The sequence below is a fragment of the Primulina tabacum genome, chromosome 7, assembly GCF_025594145.1.
Source record: "Primulina tabacum isolate GXHZ01 chromosome 7, ASM2559414v2, whole genome shotgun sequence".
Classification (NCBI taxonomy): domain Eukaryota; kingdom Viridiplantae; phylum Streptophyta; class Magnoliopsida; order Lamiales; family Gesneriaceae; genus Primulina; species Primulina tabacum.
The window spans coordinates 39512701-39538126 of NC_134556.1; the positions used below are offsets into that span (position 1 = coordinate 39512701).

General features: G+C 32.2%; 4 protein-coding genes across 4 annotated transcripts; 3 read left to right on the forward strand and 1 right to left on the reverse strand.

The window, feature by feature from the left end:
• Window positions 1–7146: 7146 nt before the first annotated feature.
• Window positions 7147–10952, forward strand: LOC142551971 (transcription factor bHLH112-like). Its single transcript, XM_075661524.1, has 7 exons — window positions 7147–7501; window positions 7862–8204; window positions 8792–8866; window positions 9357–9422; window positions 9626–9691; window positions 10229–10285; window positions 10683–10952. Exons 1-7 carry the CDS (start codon window positions 7302–7304, stop codon window positions 10824–10826), a joined length of 951 nt encoding a protein of 316 aa, XP_075517639.1. The 5' UTR covers window positions 7147–7301; the 3' UTR covers window positions 10827–10952.
• A 1817-nt stretch (window positions 10953–12769) lies between these two features.
• Window positions 12770–14712, forward strand: LOC142551972 (peroxiredoxin-2B). The gene is made up of 3 exons (XM_075661525.1): window positions 12770–13055; window positions 13154–13233; window positions 14312–14712. Exons 1-3 carry the CDS (start codon window positions 12901–12903, stop codon window positions 14563–14565), a joined length of 489 nt encoding a protein of 162 aa, XP_075517640.1. The 5' UTR covers window positions 12770–12900; the 3' UTR covers window positions 14566–14712.
• A 1765-nt stretch (window positions 14713–16477) lies between these two features.
• Window positions 16478–19196, forward strand: LOC142551973 (rac-like GTP-binding protein ARAC7). Its single transcript, XM_075661526.1, has 8 exons — window positions 16478–17170; window positions 17525–17612; window positions 17746–17855; window positions 18115–18178; window positions 18337–18401; window positions 18484–18549; window positions 18659–18765; window positions 18908–19196. The coding sequence occupies exons 1-8, from the start codon at window positions 17072–17074 to the stop codon at window positions 18939–18941; spliced, it is 633 nt and encodes a 210-aa protein (XP_075517641.1). The 5' UTR covers window positions 16478–17071; the 3' UTR covers window positions 18942–19196.
• A 591-nt stretch (window positions 19197–19787) lies between these two features.
• LOC142551974 (uncharacterized) lies at window positions 19788–24578 on the reverse strand. The gene is given in 8 exon segments (XM_075661527.1): window positions 19788–20400; window positions 20498–20851; window positions 20853–20923; window positions 21026–21218; window positions 21577–21675; window positions 22450–22527; window positions 22678–23102; window positions 24289–24578. Coding segments are annotated over 7 exon segments (1422 nt in total). The 5' UTR covers window positions 23086–23102; window positions 24289–24578; the 3' UTR covers window positions 19788–20181.
• Between the last annotated feature and the right edge of the window lie 848 nt (window positions 24579–25426).

The following is a 25426-nucleotide window of genomic DNA, read 5'->3' on the forward strand; positions in this document are numbered from 1 at the left end:
ACGAATCTTTAATAGAATCTTTTCAACCAGTTTCGCAATATTAAACTACTTGACTGCCTCATGCTCATTAGTTTGTGGAAAACTAATCAATCGTTCACCATATCCAAAAATATCTATAAACAGTCAACTCAACACATCTTACAAGGATGTTATCTACTTTTCAGAACGTCGGTAGACTGACCATTCCCAACAAACAAGATGTCAGAAGATCGAAAATTTTCCACAAAAGTCACAGAGCTAATTACTTTATGCTGTCAGCGACCGTTTTCCATTACATTTGATATATGTCTATCTGCTCATTAAATAAAAAGTACGATAAAGCAAGAAAGAATGACCAACAACAATGTCTTTGCATTAATGCTCATTTAATAAGCTAAAACTGATCGTTGAATAGAAAAATACATAAGATAATATATACCGAGAATGTCAATAAGAACAAAACATGGACGATTCAAACTCGCATTAGTAAAAAAATTTATTTTTTATTTTTATTTTTTGAGGAAAAGTGGAGAGATTTTAGTCTGTTAAAATACAGGTTTTTAAATTGATTCCATTGAGTTAGATTATGTGGCTCAACGCATGCCACCTTTGCAATACTATGATAAGGTTCGACCGTGGAAAACATCAAGAATAATAAATTACATAAAACGTTTGGCTAACTTGTCAAACTTTTGTACCATTTTGATATTAATAATTTATTTATTTGATATTATTTATGGAAAAATCTCAATTGTGATCATTTGTCTTTTTTATATATATAATAGTTTTCTATGTAATATTCATATCTCATTGATTTGTGTCGAGTGTCACGTAAATACTTTGAAGGGAAATATAATTTTCATATTAAATTGATTTCTCTAATATTATCTTTTCCTTGTTGATTTGATTGAGTATAATATTTAATTATGGTTTTGCCTTTCTAGATAATTATGTTAAGATTTTATTGTGATATAATATCTTCCTTAATTTTAATTTCATCTTGATAAGATTATGTGGAATATTGTGTTTTACTTTTCTGGATATTATGTTTATGATAAAGATTTTATAGATATAATATTTATGATAATGATTTACATGATATGATATTATTGATTTTGTTTCTAATATAATTCTTGTATATCATATCTTATAGATCTTCTTGAAGATAAATCATAGAAGATGAGACATTTATAAATAAGAGATGGAGATTCAAAAGCTAAGGGGAGAGAGAGAGAGACGAAGAAAAATTCAGAGAGTTTTAGTGGAAGAGATTTTTCGTGAAAGAGATTTTCGTGGAGATAGTTTTTCGTGGAGGTAATTTTCGTGGGAGTTCTTCGTGGGAGATCTTCTTGGTGGTCTTTTCTCTCTTCTCAATCAATATACATGCACTGTGCACGACATGGTTCTCATAGAAAAACATCCTACAAAGGCGTTGCTGGTTTGAAGAGGAGTCGTCCGTTTTGTTTTCCACTCTTCGCTTGGAGGTTTTCATGAATGCATAACTCATGCACTTTTGCACGTCGAGATTTCAGAGACAAATAATTCTACAAAGACGTTGCTGTTTTGAAGAGTGCTGGTTTACGTGTTGCCATGAATGTTGACAACATCTACAGACAACATCCGTAACGATGTTGGCTGAAGATCGTGTTTAGCTGCTCGTGTTTTTAGGGATCTCGTTTTTTGCTTTCTTATTAATATTGTTGATTGTTTTTAGAAAGCTTTATTTTCTCAACTTGTTGAGAAAATTGATTTTTGTCATAATCACTAGTGTTAGGTTTTTGTAATCGGTTTGATTTTCTAGTGATTAATTTTCGCCATAAGGCACCGCACAAGTATTTATACTTGTGCATATTTAATCTCCTCCATTTAGTTATTGAAAGTGAATTTGTGTTGCAAAATATAATATTCCGCTGCATGTTGTCCGAGATGTTGTAACATCTGACACAACATTTAATTCTGATTAAACACAAATTTACTATTTTACATCATATTCTGATATTCTTATTATTTTGAGCATCTGTCGGACAAAATAATCCTTACACACTTTTATATAAAATGAACTAAAATCACCAATTAAATTGCAAAACAATGTAAAAAAAAAAGTACGAGATTAAAAATCAATTCTGATAACACAATATACTAAAATCGAAAGCGTCAAATATAAAATACGAAAAAAATAATTTTCACTATTTTTTACCCAACACTTTTTTTTTGGCCTAGATCTAAGGCTTCCAAAATTATATTCTGAAAGGAAACGATGAGAAGAGAGATATCGTGGAAGGAAGTATATATTCGAATAGAAAAGTAAATGCAACAATTATTATTATTAATATGATTATTATTATTGTTATTATTATTATTATTATTATTATTATTATTATTATTATTAATTATAAACTGTCATGTGGAGTGACTCCACGAATTTCACGATTAGTTGAATATATTAAAACATTGCTTCTAAGTCACATATTTAAATTCTTCAAAGTCTTTATAGGATGCTTACCATTTTACTTTTATAACAATTGGTATTTTTTTAAGGCTATTGACTAGCTACTTCACCAGACTATTTAATATATAGAGTGTCATAATTATTATATTATATTTTAATTAATTATTCTCTAATCTTGTATCTAACTGCAAACATCGAGATTAATTTATAATACTTAGTATAAGATTGTGAAATAATAATCTTTATTATTTTGTAAAAAAAATAGTTGACTTTATAATTACAGCAAATTGAGCATTTTAAGATATTAACATTGGAGCAAATTGCTAATGATTCATGATCATTGTTTGCCTTTTGAATTAAAATTTACTTTCATGTAAAAAAAATTTAAGATCGCTTGTTATTTTATCAAAAGTTATAGTCGATGGTAACGATGTAACTCTAATTTTTTTAAATTATATGAAGAAAAAAATATTCTAGCTATATAAATTATATGTGGAATTTAATTTGAAAATTTATGATTTCCGGTCGCTAATTTTAGCGACTGTTTATGAAAAAACGTCGCTAATGATAGCTACGACAACAGTTTTAAACCGTTGTCGTTGAACTCACTTTCAACAACACCATCAGTTACAACAGTTTTTAAATGGCATACGACGACAGATGTTTTGCGTTTTTGTAGTAGTGTTTATATGTAAAGGGTTTGAATGGTTAAATATAATAATTAAAGCAAAGAAATGTTTGCACTACCTTTCGAAAGCAAGACATTAACGAATCAAGGGATTATGTTGGTTAAAAAATTTAATTAATAATTTACACCATGATTCGATTTCCGACATATAAATATGGAGGAATATCTATTGTAGATTATGCGCACATGTAAAAGGATAGCGTGTGTATTACCCGTGTTAACAAATACGTAGATTACCCCGTCTTACGGTTTAATTTTTAAATAACAGGTATGCTTGATATAAAGAGTTGTACATTTATCATCGACTATTATTCTGTGCGAGCTTCTTGTATTAATAAATTTATTCAGTACAAAAAGATAAGCGGTACTTTATGTTTCTGTGTGTGTATAGCTAGGAGGATTACACAATTGTCTTCTAACTTTACATATTAAAGTAATAAACCAAATATACTTTTAAAAGATATCATCCATCTGCCACATCATACTTTAAAATAAAAAAGCGACCTCTTCTATTATTATGAAAAATTGTATTTTTGGTCTAATACGTCTGTTTCTTTGTGATTTTGGTCCGATATACTATTATATTTAAGTATTAGTTTTATATCTTTCGATTTTTTGAAATTTTAGTCATTTTTCATGTTGTGCTGCACATATCAGCGTCACGTTGTAAGAATGAATAAATTTTAAAATAAAAACTAAGATAACACACCAAAACTTGTTTTGTTAACGTAGATGATCAAATTTGCAAAAATACGAATATGAAGATAAAAAAAAAAAACAAATTTGTATTATTATTTTTGTTGTAGTTGTATTTTGATAAGTTTGGAGGAAAAAAAAAATGAGAGTTGTTAACTAATGGTGAATCATTTTCAGTTGGGCAAAACATCTCTGTCTTGAAATATGAAGTATAAAAATATGCATGCAAACTCATGATAAGGATTATTATCTATATTCAAATGCGAACGTGAGATTTGGTGAAACACGTGGAAAGTATAAAATTATATATTTGTAATTGTTGATGTAATGATTAAAGCTTGAGAATTGTTTATTTGGCATGATTGAAGTGTGAAAACCTTAATTTATCAATTGACTCCCCGTTACTCTTCAAACTTGAGGTAATAATTAGAGCACATAAAAAATAAAATAAGTTTCCATGGATCCGTACATATATATATTTATTTATATAGTTTCGAAAAACAAAATAAAGAGAAAAAAAAAACGAAATTTATTTATTTATTATTGATATCATCACAATCTATTGAGAATTTTGGCATTGGGTTGTCGAGAATTTTAGTATGGTGTTAGGATAATGTATTTAAATTTAAGAATGGTTGAAAAATAAATAAATAAATAGAGTATTTATATTGTTATTATGTGGAAAAGAGTGATTAGAAGGTGAAGTGGTATAATTATTAAAGAAAATTGAATATAAAATTTCACAAAAAATTTATAATAAATAATTTTCAGGGAAAAAAATGAATTGATTTTACGTGGGTGGGCGGTGATTTCCTTCGTCAAACAAAAAGAAATTTAAATAAAATCCCTCGAAATAAAAATAGACCTTTTACCAAATGTCGGTGGCTCTGGCTTCACTCGTGCGAGTTTTTGGGCCAATTTCATAAACATCATAAGGCCCGGCCCAATACGGAACTTGAGCTCTATCGGACTGGAAACTTTTCTCAATCCATTCAAATTTAAATCGACGGCCCTCACTTTCAAACTCTACTTGTATCAGTTGTTAGATATTGATTTTAAAATTTTTAATTTATTAAAAAATATATTTCGTGTATAGTTTATGCGAACTCGAAAGAAATAGTTCAAATCCATTCAAAAAAATCTTCATCGTTGAAATATATATATTTTTTTTTACAAGTCATCCATCAGGTTAGAGTTGAGAAATAGATACACATATTTGCCAAGAGCGAGAAATGCTGCGCCGAGTTGGTTGAGTAGACGATTGCTTGACAAATTGTCCGAAGTTCGATTTTTCCTACATCTTATCTGACGAGTTTGTCGCACAGAGCCAGTACGGTTTACTTTGTTAATGTGGTTTTACAACCTATTGCGTCAGTACGAGGATGTACCCGGTGCACTCTAATGATAACAACTGCGGGTTCGCACGTCATCCAAAAATAGAAAAGGAAAAAAAATTACAAACATTATTATGGAGTTGTTTAGTGTGATGATAAAATATGGACTGATTTCACATCATTGTTTTATTTAACTTTGACTCGAACATTGATTTTACTTTAAATTCAAGACATATAGGAGACATGGGAGGCAAATTAACATAGAAAAAGGTATTTTTAGTGATGATTAATTGGAAAAAAGGTTTTATATATTGTATAAAAATAAATAAAAAATAGAATCTATGGCGAGGAAAAAGACAAGAAGGAAAGTTTTCGAAATTAAAGGACAAAAGAGTGGAATTGTATATAAAAACGAGAAGGGAATAAAAGGTGTATGCCCAAGAAAGAATTTGGCAGTACGGCCCAGACATCCCATTCCTTAATATTTATTCTAAATCATTGATTTATTTATACTTTGCCACTCCCTATATAATAATTAAGGGTTCGACATTTTGTCTATTAGCGACAAATTCCTTAAAAGTGTACAAATACAATTTTATCAAATGAAAAACATTCTTCCCCTCGTTACAATATTTTTATTTTTACGGCAATAATATTCTTGGTTATAGGAGGAGTTGGACGAGTGTAACTTGGTAGTTGAGTTTGAAGGACATTTGTTTTATTTTAGATTGGTCGCGCGTACAACATCGAAAAATGACGACGTGACACCAAAATTAATATTGATGTTTCATTAATTTATATATATATATATATATATATATATATATATTTGTTTTTTTTTTTTAAAGTTTTTGTTGTGGAGATTCTCTATAATAACTTAATTAAGGTTAATTAATTAGTTTTGAAATACATATTTGGAAATTCAATTGAAATAATATAAACACATGGACAAAACTTAGGATGTACTTCATTTTACCTCCAAGCTTTCCCGTAATTCGTATTTTAACTTGAGCAAAAATAATCAACACTTTTATTTTGATAAAGCAAAAGCAAGAGATTAAAGTAAAGAAAACATGTTTCAAAAAGAAAGTGGGGAAAAGGAAAGAGAGGAAAATTTGAGCAAACATGTTACTTTAATCTACTTAATTAATGTAGCACGATTAGATAGAACAACACACGTCCAACAAAAGGAATAGTGGGAGAATAATATCATTAATTTATGAAATTCTCACGTTACATGTGATATAAATTATATATATATATATATATATATATACACACACCAAAGTATTGGTATTTGCACTTCATGTGTGTCTGAGTTGGTGAAGTATGTGAATGTACGTATGGTCAAATAGTCGAGAGTTTGATTCATTTTACAAACACTTTCTTGACTGAGTTTGTCTAAGTATAATAATGATTTGATTTTCTTAAATTAGTTTTTGTTTTTTTGAATTCTAACTAATATATATATATATATATATATATATATACATAAAAGAATTTTATTTTACAATTATAATTATTTGTTATACTTATTTGATTTGAAATTGTTATGTCAATTTTATTTATTTTAAAATTTTAGCGCACATGACAAGAATTTTTGTTCGTTCATTTCTTTAGGGCGGTCAATATTAATATAACACGTTGAAGAATATTGTCCGTGCTTCTATATATTTAAATTCTTAATTAATTACCCCTTAGGAACTTTAATTAATTTGGAAAATAAGGTAACTTTTTATCTTATTTTATATGAGTAGGTCTCTTGTGAGACGGTCGTACACATCTTGATTCGTGTGACAGGTCATATTTAGTAATACTTTTGACAAAAAAAAGTAATATTTTTTAACGAGTGACCTAAATAAAATATTTATATAAAAAATTGACCCTGTAAAACAATTTACCAGCTCACCCGACATAATTATTTAAGAAACTTAATCAAATATATATAGATGACAGATTAGACTCAAATCCCCCATGAATATGATTGTTACTTCATAATCTCCGTTTCTTAAAATCCTCTATTTAATCAAGTGCAGAGGAGATTCACAAAAAATTTTTACAAGGCCCTCTTCTTTTGAGAGGTCGATCCAAAGAAATATAAAGTAAAGTGAAAGCAAAAGACAAAACAAAAAAGTCAAGTTCGAAAAAGCAAGCTATGAATCAAGCTGTAGCCCACGGCTCACAGGTGGTGGCCGCCGGCAGCCCCAACTGGTACCGGAGCACAACGAATATGAGCACGCCACCGCGCCACCAACACCACTCTCTCTTGGCTGCGCCGCCGCCGCACAATTACTTTCCTCACCAGTTGAATGATGATATCCAAGAGTTTCCTGAGTCATGGAGCCAACTCCTCTTGTATATTTTCTTTACATATATATAGATTCATTTTCTCTGTTTGATGCATGTACTCGGTTTCAGCGACTTCTATTTCATATATTCATGCAATATTATACATCTTTTTTTATTTTCCTCGATTACACTTGGTGAATAAGAATCTCGGGTAAGGGCCATCTAAAGTAAATTATACAGTTGCAAAAGAATAAAAATGAAATTTGAAACTCATTTGATTGCTATATTTCAAATAAACCCCTGATTTTAGTCATAAAAAAAATGTAAAGTTCACAAAAAAATACATGAAGTCTGTATGTCCCTCTCTGCTAAAATCTTGGTTCTATGTATACTATCCAATTTATTCTTGTATATTTTGAGGTGCAGAGGATCAGAACAGGTTGACGAAGAAGGTAGCAAGTCCTCAACATGTACGAAGCAGATGCAGGCAAAAACTATGGAGAAATATTACGAAGAACAACTGATTAATCAGATAATCTCGAACAACTACTCGTGTTTTGTTGATTTAAAGCAAGATCAAAACTTGGAAAATTATGGCGCTCGAAATTCAAAACCCTTTAATTTTTGGGCTCATCAGATGGTATCTGCATCTTCACCAAAGTCGTGTGTCACTACTGATCATTTGAGCGGCGAGATGTTTGATTTTTCTCACAAATCATCGGAATGGAAGATTGTTAATCGCCGTGATTATTCAGATCCTTCATCTGAGGTATGCTGGATGGTAACTAGTAGGGTTTCTGAAATTATTGCATAGAATAAATTATCGAAGTTAAGTCATAAATTTTTTTTTTCACTTCAATTATTAATTACACCAGTGAGATAGTAGCATGCACTTCGGCCAATTTATTGTACCACGGCCTATTTTCGGCTAATTAGATAAGTAAAATCTAGTTTAGCGAAACTTAATTACCAGATGAAAATGACATTTTTTCCACACCTCTCGATTTCCTGAGTCCACTTCGGGTACATATTTTAGTTTGATGATAATTATCAGAAACCAAGTGTTGTAAGATAATTTCCAATGGCAAATGAAATTAGTTAAATTAAATAATAGCCTGGTGATGAATTGAGCAAGATTTAGATTGCACAATTAATTATTTCAGTGAATATTAATACATGCACTTTTTAATTTTTTAAGAAAACACTACACTGTTAACATAATATTTCACAATTAACTTTGAGCCAGGGAAAAAAAAGATTATAAAAAAATTTCCCATTAATAATGTACAGTCTTTTAAACCAAAAAGATCGGTCTGACCAATTTGAATTCTTATCATGTCAACTTTTTTTGTGAAGTGCAACAGCACGGCAAGAGGTGGGGCAAACAAGAAAGCTAGGATTCAGCCTACCTCATCACAGACTACATTCAAGGTAACTTGAGCCATTTGTTTCTATCTTTTTGTGTATTCAATCTTTTCTGATATTTTATGTTATTTTCTCAATTACAACAAAATTAATAGCCTATTTTGTTTACTTGGCTTCTATTTATTTTTATTTGTTGAGAAAATTATTTATCATATTGCAATAAACCATTTTAGTAATTAATGTAAGATATTTGGAATGTCCAATCGATGAAATTAAATATATAGAAGATTTTGAACAAACCTTTATCAGACCCCTACTTGTTGCATGCTTGCTTCTGTTTGTGAATCCCACCTTTTTGAGTTTTGGATCACTGCTATATTGTCTTTCCTGATTGTCTTCGCAGTACACTTGCTTATTCTTTTGCAATAATTATCTTGTCCACACAACTGCATTAAGAAAGATAATTAATATGCGTGAAATTAATGCACGTAAACTTAAAAAGAAGAAATTTCTCTTGCAATTCCTTTGAAGTTGATTCATCTTTGAAATTAAACAGGTGAGAAAAGAAACACTGAGGGACAAAATAACAGCCATTCACCAGCTTGTTTCACCATTCGGCAAGGTAAGAATTATTGAATAAATTCTTAACAAAAAAAATTTGATTGAACCCTTAAATTTCTTGACGTCGGTTTTGGCAACAAACCCGTCATCGAGACAGATGGCTTATACTCTATATATAGCAATATGACTATATATGTTGCATAAACAGAAGATGGAATGCAAGGGAATATGATTTTGATTATTTTATGAAAACTACTTTTGCAGACTGACACAGCTTCTGTGTTGTTAGAAGCTATTGGATACATCAGATTCCTTCAGAGTCAGATTGAGGTGAACCCCTCCCCCCCCAACCCGGCCCCTCTCTATTACATTCTTTGCCAACGGCATGCGTATGCTACTATATATCATCTAACTTAGAGATGACAAATATATGATATAGACATCGAATGTTGAAAACTCGGAAGACGTGGGTGTGCTTATATTCTCCTAGAGGGGCTAAAACTATATTTTTGCTCAAAAAATGGATACGTATTTGCGAGAAAATCAATTTTTGAGCTCCCCTGGGATACTCCTCTAGTTGAAAAAGTTCAAGAACTTCGAGGTTTTAAAAATAAAAGGCCTTGAACCAATTTTTACTTCAACTCATTTAATTTGTTGAAAAATCATCTCTTGCAAATTGCAAGTGATTTCTCTAAAACAAAGTAGCCTGCTTGCATGTAAGCAGGCCTGCTAAGAAGTAAGAACAAAAAAATATGAAGTACAAGTATTTCGTAACTCTACTGTAATATAATGAAATGGTCATGATTTGATAAATGTTGCGTTGCTAATTTCTAAATACATTAGTTCTTCATTCCCATTTAATTTCAGGCCCTAAGCCAACCATATTTGGGCAGTGGATCAAGAAACCTGAGGAATCAACTTCCTGTAAGGAATTAGTTCTATATATAAATGCTTTTTCGTGATCATTTTATTTCTCTCCTTATGGGTATTTTTATAAATAGTACCTTGTTTCCTACAAATTTGGTTGCCGGATATATATTTAAACGATTTTTTAGTGAAATTTTCTAGAGATAATCAATCATTCTCACAGTTCTATCAATGTGCAACATGCATGAATAGTTGTAGTGCCCCATGTCCATGGAGGGAATTGGTAGTATCTTCTAATAATGGACATATGGAATAAGTTTAATCGAATTATTACCTCTCTACTTTTGCAAAGCAGATGATATTTTCTAAGAGCATAGCATGCATGTGGTTATCTGAGAAGAAAGTACAAGATAACATGTGCGAGTGAAATAATTCTTAATAATATTTTTTGCAGCTGGAATCTGATAAAAAGGAAGCAAACAAAGACTTGAGGAGCAGAGGATTGTGCCTTGTTCCAGTTTCTTGCACGTTCCATTTGGGAAGTGATAATGCTGCAGATTACTGGGCTCCATCTCCTTTTGCTGCAAATATTCGATAAATTGTTGTATAAATTATTATTTATTATAAGTTTATTTGAAAATGATGTAACATCATTAACAGTCAGCCTGCTGTAAAATCCTAGGCTGACTGCTTATGATGCTATATATACATTTTGTTCGAGTGCTATTTTATTCCAGCTGTGAATTTAAAATTACACACACACACACACACATACGCACATATAAAAAAAAATCCCTTTGTTTGCAAGAATTCCTATACATTGATAGCAAAAGCAGAAAATTGTTGGTTTTATAATAAAAAAAAGTATTAAATAAATGGTAAAAATCATATTTATCAAACATAGAAAAAACAGTTGTATTTTCAGGAAAAAAATGTTAGTTATACAATAAAAATAATAAATAATAGTTATTAATTTTCATTAATAGATTAAGAAAAATTTTAAGAAATACACTCTGTGTTGCTTTTCAATATTCAGCATGAGCTGAGACCGAGCCTTGGTTCTAATGATCTCACCTTGTTTCCCCCTTGTAATGACTCAGATTCGAGTCCTATATATATATATATATATAAATTCAACATGAGCTGCTGATTGAGGTTTACAACTTCTATTATATACGTATATTGAGAGGATTTAATGCGAGATAAATGTAGAAACTAAGATTACAATCCCTTAAGAATATGTACTCCAATCAATCATATATCATATTGATATGATTATTCTTTCGTTCTTCATTGCTTCTGATCATGATATCATTTTTATTTCCACAAGAGTTATCATCATCTTGATCATGATTGACATGTGAGTGTGTACATATCTATAATATCGCTATCCTAATTAAAAGACAAAATCATTTGGGCCTAAATTAACAGTGTGCTTGAAATCAAATGTAGGCCCAACCCAAGTCATCAACTTGTTAAATTCAAAAGTTTTGTAAATGGGCCGCCAGATCTTCTCATAATCTCATCTATGTTTTCTTCGTTAACCATCATCATATAAAAAATGTTTGTTTTCACTTTTCATCAACAAATAAAATTATAATTCACACTATATCTTCAAAATAGAACTTCAAAAGAGAGAAAATCCATAAAAGTCATTTTCTCTACATTCATTCCTTCCGAGCACTATTAATTGATAATTTGACGGTGTGTCTGAGTTGGTGGAATAGATTAATGTTTAATCAATGATTTTATTACCGACACTTTTTCGGACAAGACTATTACACGGGGTTACTCTAACCTACTGTGATTGTCCGGAGCTTATTCAATATGTATCAAAAAAATAGTAACGACATGTTTCATAATAATGCTCTTCTTGTCTTGTCCCTCGTGACCTTAATTATATCCAAACCTACTCAAATCATATGTCATTTCCTAGCTGGAATTTTATTTTTGGTGGGTTGAATCCAACACCAAAATTGATCTCCATTAATTCCTTATATTTTTTTCTTGTAAATTAAATACTGAAATTGTCTATTTTATTAAATAATATAAAGTTCTATGTATAACCTAAAATGCAGTTGACGACGTCTTGGTTGAAAATATTGGAGAAGTTTTGAATTTTGAGCCACCGAATATTTTTAATTCTTGGGCTTGTTAGAAGAGAGGTCCAGAAATGTGGTGTTTGGACATATATAAGATTTAAAATATTTGACTTGCATGTTATCATTGTATGTAAATTTTATTAAAACGACACGCTTTGATCCTAGGACGTTTTATATTTTGTAACGCTTTAAATGTGTATGTGTGTATACAAGTTAAGCTCATACTAACATAAAATTAGTACCTTAATGTATTTGTCTATTGACAAAATCATCCTTGGTTTGGGTCAGTCAATCGATTATAAAATGGATTGTTGTTGCCTTGTTCGACTCACGTTAATGGTATCCTTTGATTTGATTATTTTTTATTTTATATTTTATAGATGCCGTTACGACAAGGGCGGACGCCAAAACTCTATCAAGCCCATCTGAGAAATTTCATTTGGCGTCCACGGGCACGTTCGTATCTTCCCCTATATATTTGAGGTAGAAATCCAGTCCAGGCTAAGCGACGCAACCAATCGGACTATATCGCAGACGAAGCTTCGAGATCATAGCAGCAGCCGTGAATCAATGGCATCTATTGCAGTTGGTGACGTCATCCCCGACGGAACACTGTCGTACTTCGACGAAGAGGATCAGCTCCAGAGCGTGTCGATTCACTCCCTCGCCGTTGGTAAGAAGGTCGTTATCTTCGCCGTTCCTGGTGCTTTCACCCCTACTTGCAGGTAATCCCTAGCGCCTGCCCGATGTATATTGAGCGCCCCCCCCCCCCCCCCCCTTTTATTTGTGGACTCTTTGTGATTTTGGAGCTAAATGGTTGCAGCATGAAGCATGTGCCTGGTTTCATTGAGAAATCAGATGAGCTGAAATCAAAGGGTGTTGACGAAATCCTGTGCATCAGCGGTATGTTTAGTTCCCAGTTGTGTTTTAATAGTATTTTTTCTTCGATTTTTAGCCAGAATTGTGGTGTGTCGAAATTTACATCTAATTGATACATGATTCTGTTTTTTCCTAGTTAGGATTAGGATTTTTCTGTTATCGGTGGTTTAAATTCCGCAGGGATTGGGCGTCGAATTTGAAATTGTTTTTACGTTATCGGACACTCAATTGAGTACTTGAGATTGATCAATGTGATATTTGATTTTTACCATTATATCCCTCAAGGGATTATTTAGTTGAGGGCCGATTTACCCTTTTATTTATTTGTTGCTTGCTTGAAAGATTTACCCTTTTATTTATTTGTTACATGTCCTTTGAAATTTACTTGATATTGATGATCCCAAAATTCTTTGATTATAATAAGCATCAATAGTTCCTTTATGGTTGGTATATATATATATTTATTTGTTTGAACGAACATGTTGAATTTGTCAGTGGTTGTCTTCAATCCAAATATGAACTCAAGAAGTTCATTTGTGTTTTCTGTAATAATCTCTTGAAATGTATCCCAAAAGATAAATGTCTTTTAAGTTTTAACCAAAAATTGCACTGTAGTGATCATTCCTCTAAAGCGGTTGTTAGCAAACAGGTCAGAAAGATTGGTTCAATGAAAAGGTCATTATTTTTATTTTTGCCAGGATACAATGGTGATTCACACGTTGGTTAGTCAAAAAATAAAATCCGTTATACTGCCTACACGGCTGGCAGAATCACAAACATTTACGTTCAACTATGAATGCAATTTTTTGTTGAAAAACCCCAAAATTGTCTATGTGGGAAGTGAACAGGGAAACATGTGTTTGTTTTGGTTGCATTGATGTAGTTGTCAGCACATATTATGTGTTGAAATATTTAAACTGTAGAGTTTTACATTCTTTTAAAGTTTATAGTATTATGTATGTGCTAATTATCAGATTTAGATTTAAAATTATATGATTGAATTGGGGAAACATGAAAGTGCAGTGAAAATGAAATTTTGGGAAAGAATTTGAAAATAATTGTGACTTGGAAGTTTACCGTGCATCGTGACTCTTATTTACAGTGAACGACCCATTTGTCATGAAGGCATGGGCGAAGACTTACCCCGACAACAAGCATGTCAAGTTTCTTGCTGATGGCTCCGGGAAATACACCACTTCACTTGGCCTTGAACTTGACCTCTCCGAGAAAGGACTTGGAATCAGGTCAAGGAGATTTGCCCTATTGGTGGAGGACCTCAAAGTTACCATTGCTAATGTCGAGTCCGGTGGGGAGTTCACCGTTTCTAGCGCTGAAGACATACTCAAGGCTCTGTAATTGCCTGCAAGTCGCTTGGGTTTCCATTTTTTCCTTCCGATAACCCTGTATACCTCTAATATTCTCTTTTGTTTCTAGACTTATCTTCTGTGGGATGTTGGAGTACAATATACTAGTAAATGAGAATTTTGCTCATTTTGTGTTTTACTTGGCTCCAAAGTCATTTTTTAGTCTGTTAGTGGTTGGTTATATTTTTTAGCCACTCCGACATTTGATTATCAATTTTTTTCGTGCTCTTATTAGTTGACACCCAATTTTTGTCACATTTTTTAAAAAAATATCATGTTTCTTGCCTTTTTTAAAAAAAAAAATTTAAAGTAATTCCACCGAAGTGGCATAATTTGCCGAAAATTTCCAAGTCTCGAGCCTAACATATTTTTGGGTTGTATTAAAGTAATAGTTGCAGAGTCTATTTTATATCAAACAAAGTATTAGATTTCCATTATTAATATTCAAACAACATTAATTTTTTGCTTTATTTTCACCAACGGATATTATAAACTTGTCATGTCAGGTGGCAATATCAAACATTAAAATATTTTTAAGTAATTGCAAGGATCAAATGTTTGAAATATATTAAAAATAAATATTATTTCCGAGTTTTTAGATAAATTGACGTTTCACGGATCTTTATATGTGAAACGAGTCAACCCTACCGATATTCACAATAGAAAGTAATACTCTTAGAATAAAAAATAATATTTTTTCGTGAAAAACCCAAATAAGAGATCCGTCTCAGAAAATATGACACGTGAGACCGTCTCGTACAAGTTATAACATTTCTCTCATCATCACTAGTTCAAATGAAGCGTGATCAATTAATTTTTGAAGTCAATGAATGCAACAAAGAAATTATGTACAATATATATTTAGGCAAAAACTTGTGTGAGACGGTCTCAAATGTCGTATTTTGTGAGACGGTCTCACGGGTCATCAATGAAAAATGTTACTTTTTATACTAAGAGTATTAAGTTGACACGTCTCACATATAAAGATTCGTGAGATCGTCTTACAAGAGAGCTACTCATGTATTTATTTGACATACAATTTCAAGTCTACTTACTGTGAAATGTTACATATTAATCTCAATTAAAATAATCAAGTAATTGGCTTAATTAATTGCTTAGTAATCTAGTCCATTAATAGTGGGCCTCGTTTTCTCAACTTTTACGACCAAAATCTCTGCAAATGTCACTTCAGCCCACATTTAAAAAAACAAAAATTGTTTTCTTTAAAAAACAAAAAAATAAAATAATAATTGAACCATGTTTTATCAAAACTTTTTTCTCCAAATTGCTATGACTTGACAATCCAATTTGATGTCTCGGGTTTTTAACTTTACTTTTGTTTATTTCAGATTATTATTAGTTGGTCTTCGAATCTTCAAAAATATAACAAATTTGTAGATCTTACCAAAATATATTGATCGTATTTTTATTTTTATAGATATCCCACGATACTCGATCTTCCTTACTCGATCAAATTACCTCCTGTGGTCAGGTGCCAGAGCCCTTCACGCTGACATGATCTCTTCGCCAAGAACCTTTCAGCTGGCCATAAACCAACACGTCCATGAGAATACTCGTCAAATCTCGATAAAATCATGATCATATTTACTTATTCGAATATAAATCCATCAAATCCAATTTAATTAGGAAAATAATCTCCACACTCAGATATCAGATTAGTGTTAATATTCAAGCAAAACGAATAAAGTTCTCTTATCATAGTCATGTCTATATAAAGTAATTTTTCTCATTTGCACCTGTAAATACCCATAATTGTCTTTAGTTGATTGATTTGCATACCTTTTTTCTTCAATTACTTTTTTTTTTACTGTATCTTCTTGGTCTCTGACTTAAACATCACATGGGATCACACCGAAAAACAACTCAACGTCCCAGTAATTTTTGTTAAGAACTTCAAATATAAATTTGTATATAAGTAAACAACTAAACCAAATAAACATGCGGTTGCAGTTTTTGAATAAAAAAGGACAGGATATTTAATACCAAAGGACATCAAAGATCTGCCATAGCTGGAGACAAACATGGAATAAAAAGATGTCTACCAACTGTTCAATTCATTTCAACGTTAAACCCAAAGAGCACTCAGGGCCGTTCAAAAACTGGGTCCCTTTCTACATTTGAAAACAAAATCCCCTTGGATTTTAAAATTTATTGAGCTGTTATTATTCAAAAAATGTCAGTCTCTCTCTTTCTCTCTATCACACACACACTGCGCACACTGTCTCTTTGTTTTTTAATGTAATTTCTTGGAACTACAAAGTTTGCAATAGGGGCATCTCTTTCTATATCCACCTCTTTCTCTTGTCCCCTTCTTTTATTTAAAAAAAATATACTTCTCTTTGAGTTACTCTTTTTTCTTTCTGTCCATCTTTGCTTCAAGAATCCCTTTTTATTTTATTTTTGAAACTTGGTTTGCTCTGAAATTTGAGTTTTTGTAGCGAAAGGGCTACATTGTGGAAGCTCAAAATTCAAGGAGAATGAGTGCCTCAAAGTTTATCAAATGTGTCACAGTGGGAGATGGGGCTGTGGGGAAGACTTGCATGCTCATATGTTACACTAGCAACAAGTTTCCTACTGTTGGTTTTTTCTTTCACCGTTTCCCAGCTTTTGTCTTGTTTTTTTATTTTCTTGTTCTTCTCTCTGTAAAGATTTGATTTTTTCGAAGCATTCGCTAATTTGCCATTTTCGTAAATAATTTTTTTTGAGCAATGGATTGTAGTTAATTAGTTTCTTAACTCTGCATCGTTTAAGCTGTGTTGGTTTTAATATGTTTAAGGTTATAATACCACGTCTTTTGTCTCAAATGCTGTTTCCTGTTACTTTTTTTGGGTTTGCTAATTTCTTTGTGGTGGTTTTTTTTACTCTGTTCACTTCAGTCCTATACCCTCTCTCACTCACGCACACTAATCTTAATCTTCCTTTTGTGACAGGATTATATTCCAACAGTGTTTGACAATTTTAGTGCTAATGTGGCTGTAGATGGCAGCATTGTCAACTTAGGGCTGTGGGATACTGCAGGTATTGTTTTCCCGTAGCAAATGCGAGATTCTGAGGAAATTATTTGTATAATTTGAATGTTTTGAATTTGTCCTGTTTTTAGTTTATTCCAAGTGTAATGATTTTATTTGTTTTTGGTTTCTTTACATTAAAGGTCAAGAAGATTATAGCAGGCTGAGGCCACTGAGTTATAGAGGTGCTGACATATTTGTGTTAGCTTTCTCTTTAATCAGTAAGGCCAGCTATGAAAATGTCCTCAAGAAGGTAAATGATTTTATTACTGTTGTGAATTATTCGTCTACCATTTTGGCCGTGCTGTATTTTCCTTTTCAACTTTTTCTTATCCACGTTATAAAGTGGAATACTACTTTCTTTTTAACTATCAATTAAAGGAAGTTTGATTAACTCATTTCGAAAACAAACTTGTTTGTACTTATATCTCATTATAAAAGAATGATCTGGCGTGTTTCGTCTTCATTTTTCTTGATTGATTGATGACATTTTGTTTTGATTCTCATTATAGTGGATGCCTGAACTTCGTCGATTCGCACCAAACGTTCCAATTGTACTTGTTGGAACTAAGTTTGGTAAGCCTTGAATTTACAATATGTAATGAAGGACCAAAGATTGTTTCTTGTAAACATTGTAACCGTTGATTACCTCACTACTAAAAAAAATTGTCCATAGAAGGTTAATTTTCGCTTCCCAGCATATAATCTGAACTTGGTTTTTGTTTCTACTACAGATCTTCGTGAAGACAGAGGATATCTAGCTGATCACATGGGATCTAATATCATTACAACTGCCCAAGTATGCCTTTTCTTGCTTTCTTCTTATCTGTTTTTCTCGTTTCCCAATCGGCATTATAATTTCTAAAATGGTCAATTTGCAGGGGGAAGAACTGAGGAAGCAAATTGGTGCTGCGGCTTACATAGAATGCAGCTCAAAGACTCAGCAGGTTAGCTAACATTGCAAAAAACAATTTGGGGTCGTTATTCATTGTACAAATAGTCAGATGGCCAAAAGATTTCTTGCTTGAAAGCTAATATTCTTGATGTGTTTGCCAGAATGTGAAAGCCGTATTTGATACCGCGATTAAGGTTGTGCTTCAACCTCCTCGGAGAAAGGAAATGCCAAGGAAGAGACGGCACAGGAATAGTGGTTGCTCGATTGTGTAAGCATCAGTTTCGATTTTCTGAATCAGAATTGTTAGTTATGTGATATTTGGTTGTGTTACAGTAAAAATATTGCGTGTCTACACAAGTTCAGTCTCGTTCGACCAATTGTTCTTTAAATCTCTCGTTTGTTTTCTGCAGAAGGGGTATCATCTGTTGTGGCTGTGATGCTTAGGAAAGTGGCGAACTTGCTTGCAACTTAATGCGCTCAAGCTTAAGTTGTTGCTGAAGGGGGGAAGCCAGTTCTCTAGAAACCTCTGAACCTGTATGATGTTGGAATTCGAGCGATGTAATATTAAGAAAATGTTGTATCGAGATGCCTTGTGCGCTTTAATAGGCTGAAATCCAAGTCTTTTTTGTGAATGTCTAAGGTTAATGAATTATGGGTTGTCCGATCAAAATCTAATATGATTTATTTCAGTTCGCCTTTTATTTTTATATGTTTAACGTATGTATGATTTACAAGAAATCTAGGGATGAGAAAATTTATTATATGTATATATGTATGTCAGTGGTTGTCTTCAATTATGATCCATAAAGACGCGCCTTTCTAAAGTTGACCAATAATAATATATAAAGAGATCTATCTCTCATAGTTAGTTATGTTAAATATTATCAAATTAATAATATCTGGTCATGAAATCTTACATTTAATTTTATGCTGTATTTAATTATTGATACATTATACACGGTCATAAAATCTTCCGTTTTATATAATAGCTCTCATTGTTTTTCAAATACTGTCTTTTCATGATCCATGAACAACGGACAGAAGATGGGCCAAATAAGGAATCTTGAATCATTGACCATAACATCTTGCCCATAAATTGATTTATTTGACTCTGTTCTTTGGATAATAGCCAAGAGTTGATTCGATGGTGGTAAGAGATCACGTGTATTTTCAAGTGGTTAATGTACTGCATCACTTGAAAAATGACGTTTTTTTCCCATTGATCAGCCTAGGGGTTGGGTCGAACTAACCAAATGTGTGCAATAAATGAAAGAATCGGAGAGCAACAAGAATCGCAGAGATCTCAGAATAGTTTTTTTGGGGGGCTTTAAAGTATTAAATTTAGAACTTCACCAAATTTCTTAGCCCATGTTACAAACTTTGACGGTTCTCCCAAGGCAAAAAAGTCAAGTGTCACCTGGCAGATCATAGTCGATATCTTCAAGAAATTCCAATGCAGTTAAAGCAGTGGCAGGCGCACCAGTTAGCATAAGCACGAACTTTTTCAATGGTATATGATGATCAATAACCAGAATAGGTTCACATTGGGAGGCCGCCCTTAAGTACTAACTGCTGAATGATATAGTCAAATCAATAGCTAACCACCAGCAGCCAGTCCACAGTTGCATCACAGAATTCCGGTAACTCGAGCATAAAAAGCTAACCAAGTCTGGTCATCTTGTCTCTAGTTATATCCCTTGGTCCAGACAGGAACCAGATATATTAGAGTCCCCAACACAAAGGAAATGAGAAATGTAAGTGCGGCGTACGCATAAGACCTCCACACATGCTTGCTTTGTCTCATTGCATGAAATTCAGCAATGAAGGTTGAAACTGTACTCAGACAACCGAGTAGCCCAAATTGGATGCCTGTTGCTGCAGTGTTAAAGGTTGCGGTTTTTACCTGTGATGAAATGCATTGCGTTCCCATTGCATTTGTGTACAAACTAGAGTATACTGGAAAGCAAGAGAACACCGAAATAGTTTGAAAGGATTCTTACCACTTTCTTGAGTGTGGCCAATGCGGCCATTATACAGGCTGCAAGAACATTTGCAGCAAGGGTCCCAAAGGGAATCCATTTTAATGTGCCGTTTTTACCTAGACCACGACCATTGAAACGAGCTAACCACCACCTGATCCAGACACCAAAAGGTCCAACAATGCAAGCTAAGAACAGTTGAGCGTCACTTCCACCTGAATCAAACTCTTTCTTCTCCAAACTTCCAAACACACCCCATAGCAGGCCTAGGATCAACACCAGCGTCATCGTAAATGTCCAGAGACACTGAGACCTGTTAGAAGTACAGGCACTTATGCATGAATGAGATTCGAAAGAAGTGGTTAACATTTGTATATCTGCAAAGCCATCCGAACCCTTTGGCAGTCTCAATGCCGAAAGCAATTGAACCAGCTACGAGGAGCAAGCCTGTCAAGATTCAAACACTGATATTTCTGATTTTCTGTTAATATTACCTGCAACAAGATGAAAAATTCCAGAATTTTTCCATCAAGAAACCCACTCTTTTACCTATAAGAATCCCAAGCACAGCAAAGACCCATTCACCATTGACACTAAGGTCAAGCATCTTTTGATTCCAACCACTAAATGTTGTTAAACTTCCTAGAAAGCCTGTTGTCAACCCAATTGCTAGTTGATCTGAAACTTTGGAAATACTTGCTTTGAATACAACACCAAACCAGCCCATCAAGAACGAACCAAGCTGAAAAGGTACTTATTACCAAGCAATCATCGATAAAACAGACATAGACAACAGAAAGCATGCGCAATCAATTTAAATGATGGGCAAATATGACTAAAGAACATCTAAATGTTCCAGTTTCACTTCGTTTAGATTATTCAACAGTTTTCAAGTTCCGAAAGTGAAAGTATACAAATAAAAAAAAGGCGCATCATAAGTTATGCTTTAAAAATTTCAAACTACAATATAATCGAGTATATTAAGAGAAGGCTAAGATATTCTCTACAAGATGGTGAAATTAAAAATCAAGAGAGTTATCATAAGTCCTCGGTATACAAACACAAACATGATTGAACTGAGAGAGAGACAAAGAATGAACCATGTTTGAGGGAAGATCTGGGTACATGTAGCTCTGATCACTAGTAGCACCAACTACCTGTGGTCCAAAAAGTTTTTGAAGACAGTATCTAGCTAGAACCTGCCCAAAAATATTATGAAAGAAAAGATAAGGTTTATGCAGCTAACATAACAGCTATTTAATCATTTTTTTCTATCTCCACTATTAATTCAGCATGGATGTTTTGTTCCCGACAAACATATTGCTGAGGACATGTATTAAAATGGATCAGTTAGGTATGAACCAGACGTCATGTGTCCTGTCAACTATTCATGCGTCACGTTTTAATATATGGTTGCTTATAATTCAAGTATATCGATAAAAATTTCACTGCAGAAGCTCAAGATATAAAATTGGTTTATTACCTGCTACATTATATGATGAGACCAGAAACCTCTTTAAAAAATGACTGAACGCTTGGAATGAACATCAGCAATTTGCATGCACAGTAAGCTTTCTTACTGAAGACAAATTCTAGCAGTTTGGTTTTAGAGTGCCTCACCAATCACTTTTTGTCAAATGAGAGCATCCATATAATAAGGCCACGATTTCATATTAAAAAAAGACATTTTCTATAGTGAATATCAGTTATATAAATAAAATTCAAATCTCAGAAAACCATTTGAAATCTTCTGCAAGGCTTGTCTTCGATCTCATTCAAGTCTGACGAAACTATTTCGACACATCCACTATGATATTATCTAGAAACTTAAATTAATATTGAAATAAATTTACAACTATTTTCATGTTTGACTTTAAACCATAATACCCAAATATTTTCCAGTTACGTGTTCCAAATATTGTGCTTCATTGATAGTATCTAGGGAATCAAAATTTAAGAAATTAGCATAATACCCCAAGAATTCCAAAGACAGCAAGAGATAGCAGACATGAGATGTACTCCAACAACCGAGGCAACGGTCTCTTGTCATCCTACAAAAATTCGGTGCAAAGGAAAAGCAGTGGATGAAAATTCTATTTGAAAGCTCAATCTATAAGCTAAATATTACAAACATAGAGAGCTTCTTCCTAGTCCAACTGAACCATGAAGCAAAAAATAACGGAGAAGACAAATAAACTAACTTCGTATTTATCTTCAGATTGAATGAATGATTCCTTCGACAGTGGGGATACGATATCTAGAGCTAATGGAGATACGGGTGAAGAATAATTCAAATTAGTAGGGTCACGACATATGAACCCAGAAGGCTGCAAAAGTTTTTCGTCTTGAATAGGAACCACAGTTCCATTTTCTGACCAGATATCTAGAGATAAGCGATTCCTGTCACTTTCAATGCCTCTGTTGCTGTGAAATGCCCTATCACCAATATCCCCCACCTCTGATACTGCCTCACTGTCACTGTCCACATCTATCGAAGGATGAAAATGAAATGATTGACTCAATGACAAGCGCCTCGGAAAACTGACAGCTCTTACAAGATCAAAGGAAGCACTTCTTCTAGGCTCAAATTTAGGATTCTTTTGATCCATGATCCTTTCTTATTCTACTGAAATAGAAAACTCGAGCAACAGAGTGAGGAAAAAATCATATAGGCTTGATTCTAGCAGAAAAAAACAGTCAATCGTATAGTAATATACTTGCAATATTACATATCAGTAATCTATCACAAATGTTAGAAAAAACAACATATAAGATGCAAACCGGTTCTACAAGGAAAATCATTATCAGATGATTCTGATGCCAGCAAACAAGACTAAACAAAGTTACAAGGACACGGACAAGCTCAATTTTTAGAAGAATTTATTCGACCTTCAAGTTAGTGGGGAAAAAAGGGAAACATATAGAAAAGTACATAATTTTTTTCACATTGGTATTCAACTTTTCAAATTCACATAACAAAGACAATATAATGATTATAACAACTTGATCGTGTCAGCTAATTCATTAAAAAAGTAAGTTCGTACCACAAGAATCAAAATGCTACACGCCCAAAAAAACTAACGACCAAATAAAAAAGTGTAAAAGAAACATTAGCATGTGAATGACTATTGTGCCTGATGTTCAAGCAAATGAAAGATTACATTTGTAACCAATTTTTACTTGATAATTTTAAGAATCATATCAACAATATTAAATCACCGTTGACTATCTGTTGTCCATGCAATGTTGTTTGTACAATTATTCTAGATACATGCATATTGTTTCCAGAATGCACTAGGACAAAAAATATAATTATAAACTATTCATATACTGGGACATTCGAGACTAAAACACGAGAAGATGGCAATTTCACACATCAAACAAGATTTTATGTCAAAGAATCAATAAGCATATCAAAAGGAGCAACAGCATCCACTAATTAAACAAATACCAAAGTGCCACTGATAGTTCTATCATCAAGTACTACAAGTGGGATCATATCGAGCAACCAATAATACCTTTGAGCAATGATAGGATCATAAATAACCCAACATACCGAAGAAAGTTAAAAAGGCCCCTCTGAATCACATAAAGAAATCTCACCAAACACAACCCAGGGCTTTTCAAGTATTAGTTAACATTTTTTCCATCATAGTATAAAATAATTTTCGTTACAGCGAATAAAAAAGGTTTATTTTTGGAAACCCTTTTCATATTTATATTCTTAATAATAATAATAATTCAAATTACACGAGCAAATAGAAGCTTGGCGTTCAAGCAAACACAAGTGAATGAAAGAAGCTCGATCGTACCTTGAAGGAAAATCGGCGAGATGGAATTCGAATAAAAACACGAAAATCACAACGATCAACACTCTGCGCCTCTCATTAAAATAACAGAGAGAACAAGTAAGGTGTTTGATTCCGTTGGAGTTGCGGCTCTGGATCAACCAAGATTTTGTGAACAGGAAAATCGAAATCTGAAGATTAATACGGATGCATAAACAAGCTCAACATACACCGTTGGTTCATCACTCTTTTTGCTGTACCCGTGGAATTTCCCTACACATCTACGTCATGATAGAGACGTGAAAGTTGACCATCCTTAGATTCGCAACGGTTTCCCGTGCGATTTAGATTCCATACTTTAATTAATTTATTTTTTAATTGTCAAAATTTTGACACGTGGGTATTTTTGCGAAGAATAGGATTGAACCAGAAAACTTCACCCATTTTACTCATACTAGTATTTAACCCGTGCGATGCACCGAATGATATTATTAAAAATTAATTATTATAAAAAAAATAGATATTTAAATTGTAAAAAATAATATAATTATAAAAAATTAAAATAAGAAACTATTTTTCCGCTAATTTTGAAAAAATTTCTTAAATATAAATGTATGTCGATTAATTGTATTATCCTAAGCAATAACATGTTTCTTATCGTGTTTAAAATATTAATGTCGACCACCAACCTAAATACATATTTAATTATTTAATTTCTTAGAAACTATATATATTATTATTTTTTAACATGTTATAAATAAATATTTTTAAATCAAATTTAATAAAACTAATGAGAAATACTTTTTTTTCAAATCATATCATAAATTAAATTGATTGATATAATCAATGTAAAAGTTTTAATGTAATTTATGTTTTTAATAGAGTTTAGTTTCATTTTGAAAAAATAATAATAAAAGACATATAATACATAAATTATATTTGAATTAATATAAAAATGAATTGAATTCAAATTTGAACTAAATGAATTGATATAATCAATGCAAACAATAAATAAAATTATCATTTATTGCAATACACATATTTTAATATTCATGATACATCTTTCTTTTTTTTAGAAATTACATTTTGGCAAAAAATTACTATTTTTGACAAAAAATCTGCTTTTATATATATATATATATATATATATATATCTAAATTT

Coding starts and splice junctions, on each gene's coding strand:
- LOC142551971 (XM_075661524.1), top strand. CDS start 7,302: ATGAATCAAGCTGTAGCCCACGGCTCACAGGTGGTGGCCGCCGGCAGC. Junction 7,502..7,861: donor TCATGGAGCCAACTCCTCTT/GTATATTTTCTT, acceptor TTTGAGGTGCAG/AGGATCAGAACAGGTTGACG. Junction 9,692..10,228: donor TCCTTCAGAGTCAGATTGAG/GTGAACCCCTCC, acceptor ATTTAATTTCAG/GCCCTAAGCCAACCATATTT.
- LOC142551972 (XM_075661525.1), top strand. CDS start 12,901: ATGGCATCTATTGCAGTTGGTGACGTCATCCCCGACGGAACACTGTCG. Junction 13,056..13,153: donor GCTTTCACCCCTACTTGCAG/GTAATCCCTAGC, acceptor AAATGGTTGCAG/CATGAAGCATGTGCCTGGTT. Junction 13,234..14,311: donor CGAAATCCTGTGCATCAGCG/GTATGTTTAGTT, acceptor TCTTATTTACAG/TGAACGACCCATTTGTCATG.
- LOC142551973 (XM_075661526.1), top strand. CDS start 17,072: ATGAGTGCCTCAAAGTTTATCAAATGTGTCACAGTGGGAGATGGGGCT. Junction 18,179..18,336: donor ACTTGTTGGAACTAAGTTTG/GTAAGCCTTGAA, acceptor TTTCTACTACAG/ATCTTCGTGAAGACAGAGGA. Junction 18,766..18,907: donor AATAGTGGTTGCTCGATTGT/GTAAGCATCAGT, acceptor TGTTTTCTGCAG/AAGGGGTATCATCTGTTGTG.